Here is a 19,042-nt window from a genome sequence, read left to right on the forward strand (position 1 = left end):
TGTTGTAGTAGTCCACTGCTTCGCCGGCTTATGAAAAATGTATGGAAAGATGCTCTGAGTTCTGGGTTTATGTTTTTTAGGTTTCTGAAACAGATATTCCACTTAGGCTTGGAGAGGCTGAATGGGGATGGCAAATCCATAGAAATGACCTTGTGATCAGACACACCTAGGTCATACACCTGCAGGTTGGTGAGAGGGGCAGAGTTAGTAATGACCAGGTCCAAGGTATGCCCCTTGGTGTGTGTGGGGACACCAACAAGTTGTTTTAAGTTAAAGCAGTCGAGTAATTGAAGAAATTCAGCTGCAAAATGGCAGGAGGGGGTGTCAACATGGATGTTCATATCACCTAAACAGCTCTCATTTAAAGAAGAAAAGGTATTTGGTTGGTGCCAGGTCTCTGTAATGAACATATAATCCAGAGATTTTTCCAGGATATGATAATGAATGAGGCAGGATTTGTTTGTAATGGACTGTGCATTTAAGAGTTCGATTTTGCTACTTGATGATGCAATACATCTTTGCACTGGCCAGAGCAGACTGAAGTCCACTCCACATTTTCCATTCAGCTCACTGAGAGGTGTTGCCATGGAGACGTCCAAGGCGTGGAAGACAGGACAGTTGTTTTTAGCCGCGTAGCAGCAGCAATGCTGCGATGCACGAGCAGCGACCAATTCCAGGGAGTCTCCGGGCAGGTGGTTTGCTATCGGTGACAGGTAGGCCACCACTAGACTCGAAAGCTACCTGATAGCTATCCAGTAAGGTCCACAGTTCGGTGATATGGAAGGTAAACAGTTTTTTTTTTCTTTTTAAAAAGGTCACTGTTCGGTGACGAGGATAGTAAAAGATTTATGGTTAAAAACTTCCCATTATTTTGGCGCAACTGGAGAAGCGGTGAACAGACAGCGCCAGCATCCTCTCCATGCGTCCTCTTTCTCCAAATAATGAGTTCTAAATATCAAAAGTAGGGAATTTGGTTATTTGCCAAAGGTCCCCACCTAGGTTCTACAGCCCACAGTGCTTCAGGCATTCTGTCCTCCTCGCTTCCGGGAGCATGACCAGGAGAAACTTAACTTGGTGTGTCCAGTTCGAGCACTGGACACCTATGTTCCCAGAGCTGTCTCCCGGAGACCAAGCAGACATTAAGCAGGTGCATAGTTGAGGCTATCTCTGGTTTGTGAGTCCTCTGACCTCTGGTCACTTTAGGGTTCAGGTCCCACTCAACTCGAAGTATGGCGGCCTCTAAGGCCTTCTTATCTGTTGTGTTACACAATGTTTGTGAGGCTGTGAGTTGGTTTACCCTGCTCCCCTTTGTCAGATTTTATAAACTAGATGGGACCACTTTGGGTTCTAGAGTGCTTCTGTCTTGAGATGTGTGCATCGATTTCACACAATACAAGCATTTGTCAGAATGGTGGAGTTGTAATTCTCGTTCCCAAAATATTTCAGATGCTGCATGTTCCTGAAGGGGAATGTCTCTAGGTTACGTATGTAACCATGGTTCCCCAAAGGGAACGCAATGCTGTGTTGCCCTTCCATACTTCCTGCATCCCTGTGAGCGCTTGCTTTGACCTAACAGAAGCTAACGCTGTTAATGCCAGATGCACTTTTTAGCTTCCTGGTTGCTACATCACCCTGCCTTGTGATGTCTCCCTACTCTATTGGACTGATTTCACACATTATAGCGTTTGGACCAATCAGACTCACAATTGTTCATAATATTTAACAAATCAATTATTCATTTGATTAACAAATAATCACAGACCCCTCACCCAACAACCATACAGGGTGCCAAGAAGCCTGTGAATGACCCCCAGGCCCCTGGTTACCATGTCAACCAGGACACCTCAGACAGACCAGAAAAACTTTATGACCTAATGGCATGTCGAGAGTTCTCCCTCTCACTACCTTTTTACCCTTAGGAAAGACATAATGCCCATAAATATGGATTCTTTTCTAATACTGTTTTATGCATGCTTATGATAGAACCACTCGTTCATGTAACCTTACCTATACCAAGTTTGGTCTCTATGAAATAATCTTTGGATGACCTAACTGACAGTGTATATTATATGTTTATAGCTATACAACATATTAGTGTTCTAAGAATCTTTAGTGGTTTTGAATCAACACCCAATCCCACTACATACCATGCGGCGAAGACAAAGAGTCGTAAACTTTCCCTCTGAAAGTGTAGATCCCCATTGGTTCTTTGAGCCCCCCTCCACAGGACTTCAAAGGCCTCACATCAGTGTCCCGCCTTCAGTCTGTGGTTCTTTTAGATCCTAAGAGGATGGGGATGCAGAGGTAGACGTCTTCCAAGGAACTCTGAAGTTTGTGCCAGGCTGCGGCCTTGTCTTTCCATTTCAGCTGATGTCTCTTGAGTTCTGCCTTCTTTTCTCATCCCATTCCACCTGGGAGAAAACTCAACCCAATCACAACTGAGTCAGAATAACACTTTTGAGGTTCATCACCCTTCAAAACTGGAATAACGTGATTTCAACTCCAACACCACCAAACCTTAAAACCATCAAGATCTTCATCGGAGACTGCATCCAGACACTTGTGAACGACCAAGGCAATGGAAGTATCGTACATTTATCTAAAGGAAACAGAAGTTTGGTATAAGGGCACTGTGTATGGCCCTGCTGCTGTGGGGGCTCTGCGACTGGAACAAACTTATGTACAGGACTCCCTAAGCTAGTTGCATCTGATGCCGTATCTAAGGCCCTCACATTCTTACTCAATTAAAGTTTGGATATGTGTCTCTAGTTCTGAAATCTTCTATGTCAGCCTAATTATTTCCCTTCACTTCTTAAATGTGAATCCCTCACCGATGACAAATAAAGCTACACTAAAAATGTGGCAAGCAATGCAAATTACAATAACAGAGAAGAAGCTATGATTTATTCAGGAGTTTGTGCTGTTTGCATTAAGTGAGGACAAAATACTATGATTTTAATCTTCTGTTTTTTATGCTGGTATTTTTTTTTTCATAATAATACCTCAAATGTACTTGTATTTCAGGTACCAGTGGAGTGGATGAGACTCATGTGTTCATCAGTTCTGGTGAAAATGTCCGTCTGCCCTGTAATAATGCTCTTCCTGGCTGTACATCAACTACATGGAACTATAACAGATTAAGAAATTCAGCAGCAGCTGAAATGATTGCAGGAGGGAAAAAGAAGCAAGACACAGAGAGACATGAGAGACTGAGTCTGGGGTCTGACTGCTCTCTGAACATCAGGAATGTCACAAAAGAAGATTATGGCTCTTATACCTGCCGACAATATGTGAATGGACAACAAGGAACTGATGCACGTGTTTTTCTGCATGTTCTTCATGGTATTTTTATCATTATGTGGTCAATTTAAAAAGATTCTTTATTTAAACTCCCATGATGATTGAAAAGTTTGTGATTCATGTCTTATTTTGTGTTTCAGTCTCTCCATCATCCTCACAGAATGAGATCAGTCCAGGCAGCTTTGTGACTCTCTCCTGTCAGTTGTATTCATTTGCTGGAGCCTCTTGTGATGATTTGATTCGTTCTAAGGGAATTCAGCTGATCTGGGTGAATCAGACTGGTGTTAAACTGACAATAGCAGACTCCAGATATCAGATATCAGCTCCAGGACACTGTATCAGGAATCTGACTGCAAAACTCCTGAATGAAGATGACAAGAGAAAGTGGAGATGTGAAATTACTCACAGAAACCAAGTCAAGACCTCAGACACATATGCTGCCAAGATTTCAGGTGAGAAAATAATCTCATCAGTCAGTTATTGAAGAGTCTCTGTTAGATATGCTAATATAATGATAGATGATGCTAGAGTTATCTTTTGTGTTAATTAATTAATATATATGATCTAACTTATTTTAAGGGATACTCCACCCCAAAATAAAAATTTCGTCATTAATCACTTACTCCCATGCATTCCAAACCTGTAAAAGCTTTGTTTGTTTTTGGAACACAATTTAAGATATTTTGGATGAAATCTGTTTCATATTTATAATATATTCTGCCACTTCAAACTTTGCATATTTTACATGCAAATATAGCCGAAATTACAGCACAGCCATTGTCTTTATCTTATATGTATTTGATTTCATTAAACAACGTCATGATTATGAATCAGGATTTTTGTGCAGATTAACATTTAACGGAGAGCTGGTAGTCTTAATGATCTGCTTTCAGTCCCTATTTCATATTCATCCCGTTGTCTTACAACAGAAACAAAAAAAATATACCAGTGAGAACAGTTTTATTGAGAATTTGGCTGCATTAAAATACAGTTTGTGAACAGTATCAAATTTATTTTTGTAAGTGGAATGCATTGTAAATGGTTTTTCACTGTATATTAGGAAATGTCAGCTTTTTTAGCAGTAGCATGTGTAAAGTACATTGTCCAATAATTGGTCTTTAGTGTTACTCTTTGAGTGAAAAGCCTATGGATAATTTATAGGGATGCATAAAAGAAAAAGAATCATACAGTTGCAAACTCAACTATGCATTCACACACACACACACACACACACACACAAAAAAACTTGCAAGCACAACCATGCATACATACACATGCACACATTAACTCACAAATATTTTAAAAATCTCACCCACTCAAACCTCTCTCTCTCTCTCTCTCTCTCTCTCTCTCTCTCTCTCTCTCTACCTCTCTCTCTCCCTCTCTCACACACACACTCACATAGATTAATAATGTACATTATAAACAGGTGCAAGGTTTGTGGGATTCAATTATTAATATTTTTTTGTTGTTGTCATTCTTTTGTTAAAAAGGAAGGATTTAGCTGAAAGCGATACTCCACCTAACCCCCATGTTGTTACAAACCCATAAAAGCTTTGTTCATCTTCGGAACAAAATTTAAGATATTTTGGATGAAAACAGGGAGGCTTGTGACTGTCCAGCTGACTGCCAAGTAAAATACACTCTCAAGGTCCAAAAAAATGCCAAGGTTGAAGAATGCCATTTAGTGGCATAGAAACCATTTTACGTTAATTGTTTAATAATTTTTCATGGTTTTCTTCAATGTTTGAGGCATATTGAAACCGCTGTACCTAAATACTTTTCATGCTTTTATGTTGGACTAATTTCAGTTACATCTTAGGCTACGTAGTTTAAATTTTTATTTATTTATTTAAGATTTTTTTTGTATTAACAACACAGCTGTATGTGGACACTTTCTGAGTAGAATGTCTGCACGTCTGATGGCAGATGGAGTATTCTGACGACGACTTTCATACCTTTTATGGACCTTGACACTGTTATTTACTTGGCAGTCTATGGGACAGTCACAGGCCTCCCGGTTTTCATTCAAAATATTTTAAATTGCATTCTGAAAATGAACTAAGCTTTTATGGCTTTGGAACGACATAGGGGTAAGTGATGGCAAGTGAAATAGATTGTCAAGGTCAAGGAAAGTATGAAAAGTATGGTCAGAATAGACCAGGGATCTCCAACCCTGCTCCTGGAGAGCTACCATCCAGAGGTATTAAGTTTATATGTTTCTCCAACACACCTGTCTGTGATTTTAGTTTAGACCTTGATTTATTGCACCTGTCTGTAATTCTCCTTGATTAGCTGGTTCAGGTGTGTTTGATTGGGCAGTAGCTCTCCAGGAGCAGGGTTGGAGACCCCTGGAATAGACCATCTGATTCAACTGAAAAGAAGCGACAGATAAATAAAACATCCTCACGCTTAAACTCAAGTTCTCTCATTCCCTGCCAACATTCTATCATGGGGCCCATGTAGGCCCCATATGGGCTGTAAATATGGGGCCTACATGGGTTTGTCCATGGGTTCCATGTGGGCCCCATCTGAATTAGCCCATATGAATCCAATAAGGGGTCTGACTGGGGTGAATGTGGGGCCTAATTTTGTTGGATGACCAATTTTGTTGGATGGGTCATCCAACAAAATAAAGGTGGGGCCTGACTGGGGCTAATGTGGCACCCAAATGGGCAACACATATAAGACCCATATTTGTCCCACTTTGTTGACCCAGCCAACAAAACAACTGTGGGGCCAATGTGGGCCCCATATGGGCTGTAAACATGGGGCCTAGAAGGGTTTGTCCACGGGTTCCATGTGGGCCCTGTATGAATTAGCCCATATAAATGTCATATAGAACCTAAGTGGGGCCCAACTGGGCAACATTCATAATCATACATCTGCTTACAATATACATCTGCTTGACTATTCCACCGGTCATTCATCTACAAAAAAATAAAAAAATAAAAATCACAAAATATGAAAGGTGCAATTTAAAAAAATAAATCAGAAATTTAAATGTAAAAGTTCAGTATATCAAGTACTTTATTATAATTCAGATATTTTCAATAAAAGATTTTGTAAAGTGTTAAACACCAACATTACCAGTTTATTTTAAAACAGGGTGATACTATCCCAACAGCTGGTTTTACATAACCAAACGTATGTAACATTTAAAAATATTACTGATAAAAAAAATTTAATAAAACAGTCAAGAAATGAAAATATTGGGGAAAAAAAAACTGGGAATTTTCTGTCTGTTCACCCAAACCTCTGATGCTTCCAAACAGTAATAATAAGATTAACAAAAAGAGCTTTTTCTGAAAAGTCATGAAAAGACTTTATATGGAGAGACAGAAATGTCTTAATTTCATTAAAAACATCACTTGTGTTTCAGAGATGAATGAAAGTTTTATGGGTTTAAAGCAGGGGTGTCAAACCCCTGGAGGGCCACAGCCCTGCATATTTTAGTTCCAACCCTGTTCCAACACGCATAACATCTAGTTTTCAAATAAACCTGAAGGGTTTGATTAGCTGGATCAGGTACTTTTAATTAGGGTTGGAACCAAGTTCTGCAGGGCTGTGGCACTCCGGGATCAGAGTTTGACACCACTGGTTTAAATCAGTAGAAGAGAGAGAAAATATTTTTATATTTTGAGTGAACATTCCCTTTTAAAGAAACACTTAAAACCTCTATGACAACATGAAACACAAAAACTCTGTTTAACTTATAATACAGTATTAAAATACTTGGTCTCAACAATTTGTACGGATGGACACACACAAAACTGATCACAGTCCTGAAGACTGCTGTGACCTGATTTATCTCTTTTTCCGCCCATCTCTAACCCCGTGAACCATTTTGAGAGTGCCTTTTCTATGTCTTTCTGGTTCACAGTCTTGGTCTTGCATTCTTCTTTAGTCCACCTATAAAAACAAAAGTTTACACATATAATCATCTGAAATGTCCAGCTACATACTTGGTTTACATTTTATTTTATAGTATCCTTGTCTCAGTGTAGGTGTACATATAACTACTCAGTAATGTTAATTAACAACATTTCCAAACAGATCGGATTTATGAGGTGAGTTATGGAGAAAATCTCTACTAAATTCACAGGCGTCCCGAAAATCAGTAAAAGCAGAGCCTTAGTTTATCTTTACAACTTAATAACAACCTTGCACCATTTCAGCAATAGATAGAGGTTTTGTTTGCCTTTATTTGTGATTTTGCTGCTGACCGCGGCGTCTTTTCGTGTCCTTGGATTGCGTTAAGCTGAAAGGGAAATCCCGGCCGGGATTTGCTGTTGCGTAGATGACGTCTGGGGATACCCTTTGACTTGACTGGTCGGTTGACTGCCCGGCGATTTTGAGAGATCCAACAGCTCTTGCCTTGGCTGCGGACAGAGCATTCTGTGGCATCGTCATGTGAGATTAACTCCATTGTGGAACTTTGGTTAATTACCTTATAAAGTGTCAATATGCACACAATAGAGAATTTGGACATTTCATTCGCTCCAAGTTTAAGCACATAACGTGAGCTTTTGTTCAACACTAAACTTTCCATAACACTCTGACATAGGTGTTCCCTTGCCAAAATCCCACATTCACAATGTCTTTGAGCCTGTAAATGTTATTTGAGTCGATAATGGGCAAGCTAAGGAGAAAGGCAAAGTCGCCAGTTTCTGGGCTTACGTATAAGGGAATAGCACTACCCAGGGAAAAAGCGAGATGGGTTTGGATGGGACTAGCAGGGCCTGGAGTGGCCCAGGCTAGAATGCTTTGGACCAAGCTAAGAGGTATTAAATAGTATGGGATCCGACCCATGGCTAAGCTATCGATTGAGGAGATTATTTCCCGTAGCATATCGGTCATGAGGGTAGTCAGGAGTTGTGTTTGGGCTAAATCACTTTGCACGACCGAAAATAGTTTGTTGAGGGATTTTATGGTTGGATTTAAAAGGGTGCTATGGGTGTTTAGGATAGTGCCGTTCAGGGACCTCCCAAAGGTCTGTAGGGCTTGACTCTGGACTGCGAGCTGTTGACGTATTACTGGCATTTCAGCCTGGATTTCACCCACATGTTGCCTAACAGTGGCCAGATTAACAGCATTGGCGGTGTTCATGCCAATGTTGAACAGGGTTCCTACAGCCGCTGCAGCCCCCAGAAGGGCGCCTAAAAATTGTTTGGAACGCCGGTTGTACCCGCTTAGTTCAGCCTGGGTTACAGTCACTTTCTGCATTTGTTGCAGCATGTGGTTCACATCTGCTTGGGCATGGGCGAGGATTTCTCGGGCCAAACGGCCTCCAGCCCAAGTGGTTTGAGCGGCTGAGGGGATGTAGTGAGCCCCTGACAACCTCACGGGGGTCAAATCAGACATAAACCCTTTGGGTGTAGGTTTTGCAGTTTGTTATCAATAACCCCAGTTGTTCACGGAGCCCGGAGGCTGGTTCTGGTGACGCAACTTCCAGCTGGGACATGACCCCGAGTATGCAGAGACACAAGGCAGCAAGTCTGAGTATCCTCCTGGTAATAGAGCAGAAAAAAGGAGCAATTAGCGGTGAAGATCATGGTTTGGTGGGATCGCCTTACTTGGTTAATAACGACTTTTACGACAAGTTACGACACTTCCGGTGAAGGGAAGTCAATCCTGTTTTTGGGACCTGGATCATCTAAGGGAGTTCCTGACGCGTAATAGAAGGGAAAGGGAATTATAGTAAGGGAAGAGAAGGAAAAACACAAAGAGAAAGGAAAAAGATACACACAAAAGGGACACAAGGACACTGACTGAGGTTAAGAATGTAAACAGAGTGTCATGTGTAGAGCGACTCCTCTCCACTAGGGGTTGGTCCTAGCAGTGCTGTGGAGGAGCGTGGGTAGGTGTTGTGTAAAACCAAACTATATGTTTCCTTAAAAGGACAGTTATAGTTAGTGTGGTATAGAGCATGGACTGGTGGTCTGTGTCAGTTAGTTTGATCTTTCCCCTTTCCCTGTCGGTTGGAGCCCTGGTGCCTCTTTATCTGGTTTCGATGGACCCATCGAAGGACTGGCTTGCTGCGCCCTTGTCTGATTTTGATCCGATAGGCAACAGGTGAGAGCTTGTCCACAATCTTGTGGGTTCTTGTCCAGTGAGGTAGGAATTTCTTTGACAGGCGATGGGCATTCTGCCTTGGCTGGGCGAAGCTGTAGTACCATACTCGGTCCCTGACACTAAGTTCCTGGTGAGAGGCCTTTTGGTCGTAGTAGGCTTTTCGACCTTCTGCGCTTCTTTGGAGGTTTTGTTGCGCGAAGGCGAAAGTCGCTCTCAGGTGCTGATGCAACGCTTCCAGGTACTGGTAAGTGGTGTAGGCGGTAACGAGGTTCAGGTCACCCGGTTGGTACAGCAGGTGTAATGATAGTGTCATTTGCCGTCCTGTCATCATTTCGAACGGGGGTACTCCGGTAGACCGGTGAGGGGTGGCCCTGATGGTCATCGGTACCAGAGGAGGCTTGACATCCTAATCCTTTTGATTGGCGGACACATACTTCTTCAATATGCTTGCCACTGTCCTGTTGACTCGTTCAACCTGACCTGAAGAAATTGGGTGATGGCTTATATGAAGCTTGGCCTGTATGCCCAGGAGTTTCCATACTTCCTGCATGACTTCAGCGGTAAAGTGGGTTCCTTGATCAGAGTTGACTCTTAAAGGCAGTCCAAATCTTGAGAAGATATGGTTCATTTACAGGCAGGCTGTTGTTTCTGCTGTATCTTTGGGAGCTGGGAGACACTCTACCCAGTTTGTGAAATCGCAAACCACGGTGAGAAAGTATTTGTTCCATGTCGACCATGGCAGGGGTCCTACCCAATCTATTTGGCGGTCCGACCATGGGAAGGTCATTCCTTTCTGTTGTAGTGGCGCTCTGTGGTTTGGGTTTGCCGGTTGGAACTGGCAACACACCAGGCATCCTTTTACATATTCCGCCACGTCTTGCTGCATGCCAGGCCAGTACGCCACTTGCTTGAGCGTTTCGTAGGTGGCCTTGGCACCTTGGTTTCCAGCGCATGGTGCATCATGGGCGTGTGTCAGCATCATTCCCCTTTGGCACTGAGGAACTACGAGCTTTGGCGCAGTTAGGGGCTCAGGGACATATGTGAGAACGTCGTCTTTAAGATGCAGCATATGCTAGATTGAGTGAAGTTGGTGGAGATCAGCTGACTTAGCTAGGTCAGAGGTGGAAATGGTATGAGTTAGTGGGTCGGAAATGTGAGTGGCAATGGTTTGTAGCACTGGATTCGATGCTTGGAGGGTGAGGAGATCATCAATGCCGAATTGAGATGAGAGTTCAATGTGGGAGGAGGTGGGGGTTTGCGCGCCAGTGGCGTGCTGGTGGCGGGTTATGGCTGCCATTGATGGGGTGGATGGGAGGGCAGGAAATGTCCAGGACTCTCCGTGTAATGCACCTGCTTTGGCGAGGGCATCAGTTTGGTCATTGAGACCTTTGTCTTGTCCTGGTTGACGTGAGTGACCTCTGACCTTTTTCCAATAAACAATCATGTCATGTTCAGTGACAATGGCCTTGCATGCTTGGAAGAGTTCGTGATGTTTGACAGGCTTGTTGTTAGCTGTCTTGAAACCATTCTGTTTCCATCCAGCTAGATGGCATGTGAAGCTTAGACGGGCATAGTTGGAGTCGGTACAGATGAGGAGTTCTTTGATGTTGTGGGATGCAGCAAGTTGTAGGGTGATGAGGATGGCTGCTATTTCTGCATATTGCGATGAGTGAGGGCCTAATTTGAATTGTTGTGGTGGGCAAGGGTCGTTGTTGAGCCAGACCACACCAGCTCCCGCTTTCAAGTTGCCCTGTTGATTGTAGGAGTAGCCATCGACATATGCTGTGGGCATGCCTTCACACACATTCTCCTCAAAGTACCTGTAGTTTGTCAGCTCCAGTTGTCAAGGTTCTTTTGGTTCTGCTGATGTGTCCAGCATGTCCGTTGAACAGTTTTGGCAGGCTGCTAGCCCATTACCTAGAGATGATTTGTGGTTTTAGGCATATCTTGCCTCGATGAAGGCATAGCTACATAGCTAATGACGCTCCAAGGACGGGACTTGGAGCGTCATTAGCCATGTAGCTATGCGTGCGTTGGTTACCACGCCATCCCTGATTCGTTGGCTGTTGAGGAAGGTCACTGGCTGGTGACACGTTTCTATGATGACCTTTTGCGCTCCAGTGTAGTTGGAGAAACGCTGAATGGCCCATTTTTGAACGCTTTTTCACAGTCTGAGTATTTGCATTCTGGGGGAAGCAATGTTTTGCTGCCATAAGCGACCACTCGTTTGTCTTTGTCATGGAGCTGGTAGAGGCCTGCACTGAGGCAATGATTGGAGAATCCAGCTTCCAGATAGAATTCCTTTTCTGGGTCGGGGTAGGCCAGGCATGGGGCGGAGCATAGGGGTTCTTTGAGCTTGCTTATAGCTGTGTCCTGAGCTTCTGACCAAACAAAGGGTTTGTCCTTTTTCAGGAGGGAAGTTAGTGGTCGTACGATGTCAGCGTAGTTCTCGATGAACTGCCTCCCACACTCCCAGAAAGCTTTGTAGCTCAGAGATGTTAGTGGGTGTCTTTAGGTTTTGGATTGCTTGCGTACGGCTGGACTGCGGTTCGATGCCGCCACGTCCGACGAGCAAGCCAGCGTTTTGGTTTTACATCAGTGTCCCTTTTGAAGGGCAATTTTCACTCCTGCTGTTGTCAGCTGGTTCAGGACATGGTCAATTTCTTCGAGGTGGCCTGCCACATTTGACCTTTTCATAAGGACATCATCCACGTAAACAAGGTTGCCTCTGGCTCTGGCATCAGGGCATGCTTTGTTTAGAAAGATGTTGAATTCCGCTGGTGAGTTGGCATAGCCGAAAGGGCACTATGTGAAGGTGTACTGTCGATTGCCGAAGGAGAATGCCAGTTTGTGTTGGTCATCAGGGTGGATAGGGATTGTCCAAAATCCTGAGGCGACGTCCAGCGTGGAAAGGATCGTTGAGCCTTTGATTTTGGGAATCTCTTGGTCCAACTGAGTCATAGGCCATTGCAATAAGGAAACTTGTTGGTTTAATTTGCGATAGTCGATGGTGGGCTGCCATTTGCCATTGGGCTTTAGGACGGGGCATATTGGGGCAGAGTAGGTGCTGTTACAGGGCCGGATGACCCCCTTTTTCAGCATGGAATCTATGATCTCTTGAACCGATTCGTATGATGCTATCGGAATTTTGTACTGCCGCATGAATGTGGGTGGCGCATTTGGATGTGTTGGGATGCGCACCGTGTGGATATCAGTCAGGCCACAGTCCAGGGAATCCTTTGCGAAGGAGTCCTTGTATTTGCACAGAACCTCTTTCAGTCCTTGGTAATCCATTTCGCTGTGGAGGGCATCTGTCTCGCTCAGGATTTGTTGGACTTGTGCATTGAACCCCGCGTAGGGTTCCTCTGTTGAGTCATTTGAGGGACTCTGGGCCTTGATGGTCACATGTGCAGGTGATTCTGTCACAGGCTGTGTTGAGACAGCATAGATAGTGAGATGAGTGTCGTCTGTTAGTTCTGACCGACAGACGCTTTCTTTGGACACTGGCAGAATAGTAGTGATGGCAATGACTTCATGGGGCTTTGTGAATGTTACAGTGCCTTCGCATTCATCTGACATTAGTTCGGCTGGTATGGGGCCGATGACAGGTACTGTTAACTCAAAGTCATGGAACACCTGGTTGATGAGCCATCCCAGGTGACTGGCTTTGGGAATGTTGATGTCTTTGGCCGTACAGTTGTTGATCAACACATACACAGCACAAGATGACACTTCCATGAGAGGTGTGGCTTCCAAGGTCAGTCCTAGTTTTAGGCGGGTCCTGGAAGGTTGGAAGAAACCTAGCTTACTGTTGAGAGTTTGGCCAGGTCGCATGTTGAGGTGGACGCTGACACTCTTGCTGTAGGCAGGTATTGTTGCTTCTTGTTCACTGATCATTGCACATGCATCTCGAATTGTTTGACCAGATCAAAGTTTCTTGAGATTGACTGCAGTGGTCAGTTGGTGTGACGGGGGAGCCCATATGACGTTGTTCACGATGTCAATGTAAGCATTGAGACAAACCATGATGTCTGCTCCTATGTAGATGTAATGAGGTAGGTTGGGGACAACGAGGAAGTAGTGACTCAGGAGTCTGTTGTTCCATTGTAGGTCTACAGCACAGACAATCTTGGAGGTAGCCATGGTTGTTGTCCAGGGACTGAGAGGGTAGCGGCTGTGCTTTGAGACATGTGGTAGGCTCTGACATCTCTGCTTCAATGTTTTGAAGAGCTTTAGGCTGATAGCAGAGTTTTCAGTCCACAGGGCTAGTGCTGCATCAGCCACTGGTGTGACTTGGATGTTTATGGCAGTCATGATTCGAAGAGAACCTGTGTCTAAGTCGGATGCTTGCAATGAGCAGAGGAAAGGGTCTTGGTTCTTGCTGCTCGGAGTTGAGCTTGCTCTTGGCTTTGACCTTGCATCGTCAGTCAGTGAATGGGGGGCAGTGTCTGTGGCTTGACACTGCGACTTGTTGGGGTTCACTGACTGGAAGGCCAGAGGCTTGTGGACTTGAGTCCATATCTTCAGGTGCTTGAAGTCTATTAACCCTCTAAAGTCGATTAACGCGTATACGCATTATGTGGTGTTTTTTTCTTATAGTCGATAAAAGAACTTAAATTACACTTTCAGTTTTGATTGTACAGATAAGAGCAATACATCAATCGAATCTGTAAAGGGTCTACTTTTTTTGCATACAGACATAATAACAGCAAAAACTTTGTGCACTTATAAAATAAAGATAACAAACAAGTTGTGCTGTCTGCAGCCTTTGTCTGCGGTGATCTTCATTTAACGGGTCATTAAAATGAACTGTAACTCAGTGAATACTCAACGAAGGGACATGAGAGATATATCTATAGAAAGCCTGACATGTCTACTTTTAAACTAAACAAGTGCTGCCGAAAACAAATATTCTGTGATAAAGTAATCCATATGAAAACAACGCGATGTCCGTTTTTCACGTCTCCCTTCATTATCTTCTAATGCGACCACGCCCACCCGCTGAACGCGCTTTTGAGATGATAATGTTTCACTGAAGCGCGCGGCTTGAATACGCCCACACAACAGAAGACAACACAGCAAGATTGTTCTTCAAGTTATTTTATTTTACTGTTTGCTTCACGATGAGAGGAATAAGACATAATTCTCCCCAAAAAGATGTGATGTGGTTGAGGATCTGAGATTTGGATTTCCTCAGAAAAAAAGAATGAAGCACTTTATTCAGCAGAGCTCATAAATATGAGTAAGTCTCTTTTTATTTATTTATATACTTGTACTAGTTTTCACATAACGTGTAAACATTTTACTAGTTAGACTTTTTCCAAAGACTCTTTCCAAACTATAATTCCTGACTAAATGTATAATCAAGTGAAATATTATGAAGTTTCAATAACAATATACACTACTATACCATTCAAAAGCTTGATGTGAATAAATTAAATGTAACAAATAAATGTAACTGTAACAAATGTAACAAACAATGTGTTCTTTTTATCCCCCCTAAAAAAAACAGAAAAAAAATATTCTCAGCTCTTTTCAACATTAATAATAATAATAATAATAATAATAATAATAATAACAAATGTTTTTTTGTAGAAAATAAGATTGTTAAAAGGATTTCTGATTGTGTGACTGGAGTAATGATGCAAAAAATTCAGTTTGAAAGTCAGGTTTGATTGTTCCTAATAAACTGTTTAACTGCACTCACAAGTGAATATTAAATTATGTTGTGGGATAATTGAATTTATTCTAAATAAACTACAAACATAAAATTATATACATTTATTTTGTCCTCACATTCTTTCTTGTAAATCTTCCCTCTCAGTCACACTGCTGGCTGAATGGCTCATTATGCAGCTCATTATGCAGGCCTTTGACTTCCCAGGTATGAATCACAATGATATTCATGATAGTTGACGCCTACTCGCATATGACTTTTACCAACAAAAAGTGTCTTAGAAAATTGAAATCAATATATTGTTTTCTGTAAGTGAGTAAACAAGATGATTTTCTTTTTTTGTTTTTGCTTTTATTTGGTTCATCTTAGGTCAAACAGAAAGTAACAATAACGTAAATATAGTAATATGCTATAAATAATAGATATACACATTTACACAGAGAACATGCAACCATACATTAATTCAGATGAAGAAAAAATAAGAAAACAGGCAATCATAGTTATACAATCAAGTAGAGAAAGAGACGAAATGAAGAGAGAAAAAAAAAAAAAGGATATAAAAATATTCAATAATTGAGTGAATAAAATAAATATACAAATAAAATACAATTAAGATACAGCTGTCTCCTTAAAATATTTCAGAAAAGGGCTCCAGACTCTCAAAAAAAGTTTAGGCTTTTGTTTTATTGCAAACCGAATCTTTTCCATCCTGAGAGCTTGTAAGAAATCAAAAAACCCATTGGCGATAAGGAGGGGGAGCTGCTGACTTCCAATTCATAAGAATAAGACGTCTAGCCAGTAGAGTTGCAAAAGCTACACTATCAGCCTGTGATATGCTTAATTGAACAGATTCTGGCAAAATACCAAACAATGCTGTTAAGGGGTTGGGGTCTATCGGTAAAGAAAAAATAACAGAAAAACACCTGAAGACTTTCCTCCAAAAATCAGATAGTTTTGGACAAGACCAGAAAGAGTGCAATAACGTTGCTGGTTCAGTTGTGCAGCGAAGGCAGGTTGGGTCAAAATCAGGAAATATTTTGTTTAGTTTAGTTCTAGACCAATGGACTCTATGCACCACCTTAAATTGAATGAGTGTGTGTCTAGCATTTATAGAAGATGAGTGTATACGGGCAAGAATTAGATCCCAGATATTTTCCTCAAACGTCATATTCAATTCCTCCTCCCAGAGAGCCTTCAATGGACGCATTGAGGGGGACTGTTTTGTGTTAATTATAGTATAGATATTAGAAATAACCCCTTTCAAAGATGTATCCAGGCCTAATATATCGTCAAGTATATTTTTAGCAGGCAAAAGGGGAAAGTTAGAAAAATGCTTACGAGTGAAATTCCGTATCTGAAAGTATCTAAATAAATGGGAGCTGGGTAGGTCAAATTTTTCTCTAAGTTGTGTAAAGGATGCAAAAGTATTGTCAATGTATAGCTCACTAACTGTAGCTAAGCCATGTTCCCTCCAGGTGTTAAAAGCCCCATCCATCAAAGAGGGCGGAAATGAAATATTGCAAAAAATCGGTGTCATAGTACATGGATCTTTAAGGTCTAACGCTAAACGGAATTGAGACCAAATCCTTAATGAATGCTTAACAACTGGATTTTTCTTAATTAAAGTAGTATATTTAAAGGGAACTGGAACACTTAGTAGGGATGTTAAAGTTGCTGGAGTACAAGAGGCAGCTTCCACATCAAAACCCACTGACCCAATATAACTTCTTTAATAATAGGCTTGAAAAATCCGGCTTTGGCATAAGATGTCCCCAATTTGACTTATTGAGGGAAGTCGTGGCCAGGTTCCTAAGGGTTGTTCGAGTCTCGGGCTGGCCAATGGGGGGAGAATGTACAGGCTTCAATAAATGACTTAGGTGCCCTTGAGCAAGGCATTGAACCCCCAACTGCTCCCCGGGCGCCGCAAACACTGCTCCGGGTTGGTTTCATAACTTCGGATGGGTTGTCCTTGATTCTGAGTATCACCATTTTGAATGTCATTACTTTTTTTTTTTTTTTTTTTTTTTCCTCCATATGAAAGAAGAAATATTTAGCTGCAAAATTGTAAAAAAAGATTTTGGAATAAATATAGGAAGGCACTGAAAAAAATATAAAAATTTAGGGAGAACATTCATTTTGATAACATTCACCCTTCCTATCAAAGATAAAGGGAGACATTTCCAGGACATGAAGAGAGACTTGACATGGTTATGGAGAGGACTAATATTGGCACTGAACAGGTCAGAGTATTTACGGGTCACCTGAATCCCCAGGTACTTAAAGCGATTTCTGACAACCTTGAACTGAAAGTCTGAATATGAGATTTGAAGGGAGGATGAGTTCAATGGAAACAATTCGCTTTTACAGGAAATTTAGTTTATATCCTGAGAAACTACTAAAGGTATCTAAAATAGAAAGAATTTGAGGAATTGAAGTAAGGGGGTTAGATAGAAAAATTAGAAGGTCATCTGCATATAAAGAAACCTTATGCACTTTACCTGCACAGGTGATACCACAAACCTGTGCACTGGAAGGTAGAGCAATTGCAAGAGGTTCAATAGCTATGGCAAATAACAATGGGGAAAGGGGACAACCCTGTCTTGTGCCCCGATGTAGTTTGAAATACTCTGAAAAGACATTATTAGTGCGTACAGAAGCTTTAGGGGCCGCATATAAAATTTGAATCCAAGATATAAATATGGGGCCAAATCCAAATTTTCCTAAGACCTGTAAGAGATAGCTCCATTCTACACGATCAAACGCCTTTTCTGCATCAAGTGATAGTATCACCTCTGGATCATCTGAATGGGAAGAATACAATATATTAAAAAGGCGTCTGATGTTAGAAAAAGAATATCTATCCCGAATAAAGCCAGTTTGATCAGGTGAAATTATTTGACCTACAGAATTTTCTAAACGGATAGATAAAAGTTTGGCTAAGATCTTATAGTCACAATTTAGTAAAGAGATAGGACGATATGAACCACATTCTAATGGATTCTTTTCTTTCTTTAGGAGCAGTGAAATTGTTGCTTGATAGAGGCTTGCAGGCAAACAACCATTCTGAAGACTTTCTGAAAAAAAGAAAAGTAAAATTGGGCTTAGTAAATTAGAAAAGACTTTGTAAAATTCAGATGGAAATCCATCAGGCCCTGGGGCCTTACCAGATTTCATAGATGCTATAGATTCCTTAATTTCTTCAATTTTAATGTTTTCTTCTAATGAGTCACGAGACAACTTATTAATAGTGGGAAATTCAATTCCATTAAGAAAAGTGTTCATTGCGAAAGCATCTGGTGGGGATTCTGAGGAATATAAATTAACATAAAATTTCTTAAATTCGGAATTTATCGCTTTATAGTTTACAGTGATGGCTCCTGACTGTAGTCTTAGTTGGGGAATCATACGTGACACTTCAGCTTCACGAATCTGCCGAGCAAGCAGTTTCCCTGTCCTCTCACTGTGCTCATAGACCCTATGCTGGGCACGCAGAATCAATTTTTCAGCCTCATTGGTTGATAATATGTCGTATTCTGCCTGTAAGAACTGACGTTCTTCAAAAAGTTCAGGGGAGGGATCAGAGGCATACTGGCTATCAATATGCGCTATGGAACTAGATATTTCTTTAAGACGTCTTTTCTTCTCTTGATTTTTATGGGATGAGTAAGAAATTATTAGACCACGTAGATAACATTTCAAGCATTCCCAAATAGTAGAGTATGACATGCCTGGTGTAGTATTGACTTCCATAAAACTTGATATATTGGAAGAAATAAGTTCAATAAAATCCTTGTCAGATAGGAGTCCTGGATTAAAACGCCACTGACAGTATTTAGGTGGCTGATGTGGAATCTTAAGTTCTAATACAATTGGCGCATGATCAGAAATTACAATACTTTGGTAAGAACAATCCTGTAAGTATGGAATAAATTTTTGGTCCAAAAAGAAATAATCAATGCGAGAATACGTTTGGTGAACATGAGAAAAAAA

General features: G+C 41.6%; 1 protein-coding gene across 1 annotated transcript in view; it reads left to right on the plus strand.

The window, feature by feature from the left end:
* The first annotated feature begins 1,229 nt into the window (after positions 1-1,229).
* The window catches only part of LOC109089494 (prosaposin-like), a 141,915-nt gene continuing 124,102 nt past the window's right edge, over positions 1,230-19,042 (plus strand). Inside the window, exons 1-4 of the mRNA XM_042746020.1 lie at positions 1,230-1,283; positions 2,228-2,304; positions 3,014-3,342; positions 3,441-3,752. Of these exons, the coding sequence (XP_042601954.1) occupies positions 1,230-1,283; positions 2,228-2,304; positions 3,014-3,342; positions 3,441-3,752 (772 nt within the window). The remainder of the gene's footprint in view (positions 1,284-2,227; positions 2,305-3,013; positions 3,343-3,440; positions 3,753-19,042) is intronic.

Source organism: Cyprinus carpio, chromosome B19 (assembly GCF_018340385.1).
Source record: "Cyprinus carpio isolate SPL01 chromosome B19, ASM1834038v1, whole genome shotgun sequence".
Lineage (NCBI taxonomy): Eukaryota > Metazoa > Chordata > Actinopteri > Cypriniformes > Cyprinidae > Cyprinus > Cyprinus carpio.